Raw genomic sequence first — 3,183 nt, forward strand, 5'->3', positions numbered from 1 at the left:
CCCCGCCTGCTCCCCACCTGCACCCCATCTGATCCCACCTGCACCTTGCCTGCTCCCTGCCTGCACCCCAACTCCACCTGCTCCCCGCCTGCACCCCAGCCCAACCCACCTGTACCCTGCCTGCTCCCTGCCTGCACCCCGACTCCACCTGCACCCCATCTGCTCCCTGCCTGCACCCCGACTCCAACTGCACCCTGCCTGCTCCCCTCCTGCACCCCATCCGACCTCGCCTGCACCCCGCCTGCTCCCCGCCTGCACCCCATCCCAACCCACCTGCACCCTGCCTGCACCCCAACTCCACCTGCACCCTGCCTGCTCCCTGCCTGGCACCCTGACTCCACCTGCACCCCGTCTGCACCCCATCCGAACCCATCTGCACCCTGCCTGCTCCCTGCCTGCACCCCATCTGACCCCAACTGCACCCTGCCTGCTCCCTGCCTGCACCCTGCCAGTATCATGCCTGCACCCCGCCTGCTCCCTGCTAACACCCTGCCTGCACCCCCTCCTTTTGTCACGCCTGCACCCTGTCTGTACCCTGCCTGAACTCTGCCTGCACCCCCTCCAGCCCTGCCTGCACCCCACCTGAACTCTGCCTGCACCCTGCCTAACTCTGCTTGCACCCCATCCAGCCCTGCCTGCACCCTGCCTGCAGACCACTAGCACCCTGCCTGCGCCCCACCTGAGCTCTGCCTGTACCCCCTCCAGCCCTGCCTGCACCCTGCCTAACTCTGCTCCCACCCCACCTGCACCCAACCCACCCGAGCCTGCACCCTACACGCTGCCTGCACCCCTCTCAACTCTGCCTGCAGCGCACCCGCACCTTTCCTGCACCCCACACCCTGCCTGTCCCCTGCCCGGCCATCACCCCATCCCCTGTGTGCCCACACCCCGAGCTCTGTGCCCACTGGCCATGGCTGAGGTGCTGCAAAACACCCGGAGGGTGTCCCCGCGGAGCCCACTCACTCCTCCCCGGGGCTGGGGACTGTGCCTGGGGCCATGGGGGTGACACCAACGGTGCCAGCGTCCAGCCCCCCCCTCCCTAGCAGGGCTCCAGACCCCCTCAGTGCCCAGCTCCAGACCCCCTCAGTGCCCAGTTCTGACCCGTATCCCCTCTGCCAGGCCAGGGGTGATGCTGAAGGGCCATGGGGACCATTGGGGGCACACAGGGACCAGGCAGATGTGGCTTGGCTTGGCACCACACATGCCCTGGCCAAAAGCCACCGTCCGGGATGTGGAGGAGCGGATCAGTTCCTACCTCTGCCCTCACCAGCCCCACAGGCTGGGGGCAGCGGTGCCCGGCCCTCCGGGCTGTGGTTTGGTGTCTGGATGTGGCCCCTGGCAATGGCTGAGCCCCCAAAAGAGCACAGGGGAGTTCCGGGGGGGGTCAGTGGCTCATGGGTGCTGCAGAGCTCCAGCTCCAGGACCTTTGGGGTCCTGAGGGGCTCAGTGTCCCCAGGCAGGTCCCAGGAGTGGCACAGGCTGGGGAGGGTGACGGGGGGCTGTGGGCAGCATGCCCGGCTGTGGCCGAGGGCTGGAGACCCCATCGGGGCCATGCTGAGCATGGGGGGGGCTCCTCTGACCCCCAGCCTGCTCATGGGGCTGTGTGGCTGTGCCAGGTCCGGGGTTGGTGCCAGGTGGGCAGGTTGGGGTGCAGAGAGGGTGGCACACATGGAGCCCTGGGGCAGGGGACCTGTGTGGGGAGGGATGAGGTGGGACACGCTGGAGGCACAGCCCTCCCTGGGGTGCTGGGTTGAGCCGGGTGCCCTCGTGCCACCAGTGCAGGATGGTACAGAAGGGGACAAGCTGTGACCTGGTGCGTGGCACCTCCGTGTCCACCCCAAAATTCCCACAGCCCTGCTTCTTCACCGTAGCTGCTCGTGTGCCAGCCGTGGGACACAGCACAGCCACAGGGCATGGCACAGCTGCTCATCATGGCATGTGTGGCTCCTGCCATGGGATGCCCATCCCCAGCACTTGTAGCACCCACACCCCCCTGCTGCCCTCGGTCCCTGCTGTGGGGTTGGGACCATGTTGGGCACCATCCTGCACCCTCATCCCCATCACCTCCGTGTCCCCAGGCTTCCCCGGTGCCCAGAGTAGGGGGAGGTCTTTCAGAGGGGGAGGTCTGAAGGGGACAAAACCCCTCCGAGCTGTGCCGGGTGGGGGGTCATGGCCTGACCCTGTCCCCCCCAGCCATGAGCCGCCGCGTGGTGCGCCAGAGCAAGTTCCGGCACGTCTTCGGGCAGCCGGTGAAGGCCGACCAGATGTATGAGGACATCCGGGTCTCCAAGGTGACGTGGGACAGCTCCTTCTGTGCCGTCAACCCCAAGTTCCTGGCCATCATTGTGGAGTCTGGTGGTGGGGGGGCCTTCATCGTCCTGCCCCTCGCCAAGGTGAGAGGGGAGGCTGCCGGTGTCTGGCCCCCCGTGGGATGTGTTGGGGGGGACATGCTGATGGGCTCTGCTTTTGTGGGGGGTGCTGTGGCCCCAGAGCCCCCCAGATTTGTCCCAAAATCCCTGTCCTCACATGGGGTCTTGGGGAAGAGGCAGCCTGGGGTGGTCATTGGCACTTGCAAAGGGTGACATCCCAGGGGCAACTGAGGTGATGCAGGAAACCCCCGGCTGATGTCTCCTCAGCCCAAATTCCCTGGGGACAGGCGATGCCCAGGGAGCATCCCGGTGGGGTGGGGGTCTGCCCTGCCCACCCTGGCAGAGGAGCTGGGAGGGGGTTCCCAGCCCCTCCTTGTCATAAGAGGGGACACAAAACAACCTCTCCTGAGGCACATTATTCCCTTCCATGTCCCTATGGGGCCTCGTGCTAAGGGAGCCCCATTCCCACCGTGTCCCTCAGTTTCCCCCTTCAAGGTGGGTCCAAAGCTCTGGCCACCACCAGGACCATCTGCATGTCCCCGCTTGTGCCACGGCCCCATGTGGTGATCGGGTTGGGGTTTGGGGGCCACCTGGCAGGATCCCCCTGGACTTATCCCAACACCCTGATGTTGCAGACGGGACGGGTGGACAAGAACCACCCGCTGGTGACGGGACACACGGCCCCCGTGCTGGACATCGACTGGTGTCCCCACAACGACAACGTCATCGCCAGCGCCTCAGAGGACACCACTGTCATGGTAAGGGGATGGATCCCAGGCGGGAGGGGTGGGGTGGCGGGTGCTGGGGGGGGGGG

At 66.6% G+C, this 3,183-nt stretch overlaps 1 protein-coding gene across 1 annotated transcript in view; it reads left to right on the forward strand.

The window, feature by feature from the left end:
- Positions 1-2,171: 2,171 nt before the first annotated feature.
- Positions 2,172-3,183, forward strand: part of CORO6 (coronin 6) — a 5,714-nt gene continuing 4,702 nt past the window's right edge. Inside the window, exons 1-2 of the mRNA XM_014953047.1 lie at positions 2,172-2,393; positions 3,005-3,127. Of these exons, the coding sequence (XP_014808533.1) occupies positions 2,196-2,393; positions 3,005-3,127 (321 nt within the window). The 5' untranslated portion in view covers positions 2,172-2,195. The remainder of the gene's footprint in view (positions 2,394-3,004; positions 3,128-3,183) is intronic.

This window comes from Calidris pugnax, unplaced genomic scaffold, assembly GCF_001431845.1.
Source record: "Calidris pugnax isolate Ruff unplaced genomic scaffold, ASM143184v1 scaffold133, whole genome shotgun sequence".
Classification (NCBI taxonomy): Eukaryota; Metazoa; Chordata; class Aves; order Charadriiformes; family Scolopacidae; genus Calidris; species Calidris pugnax.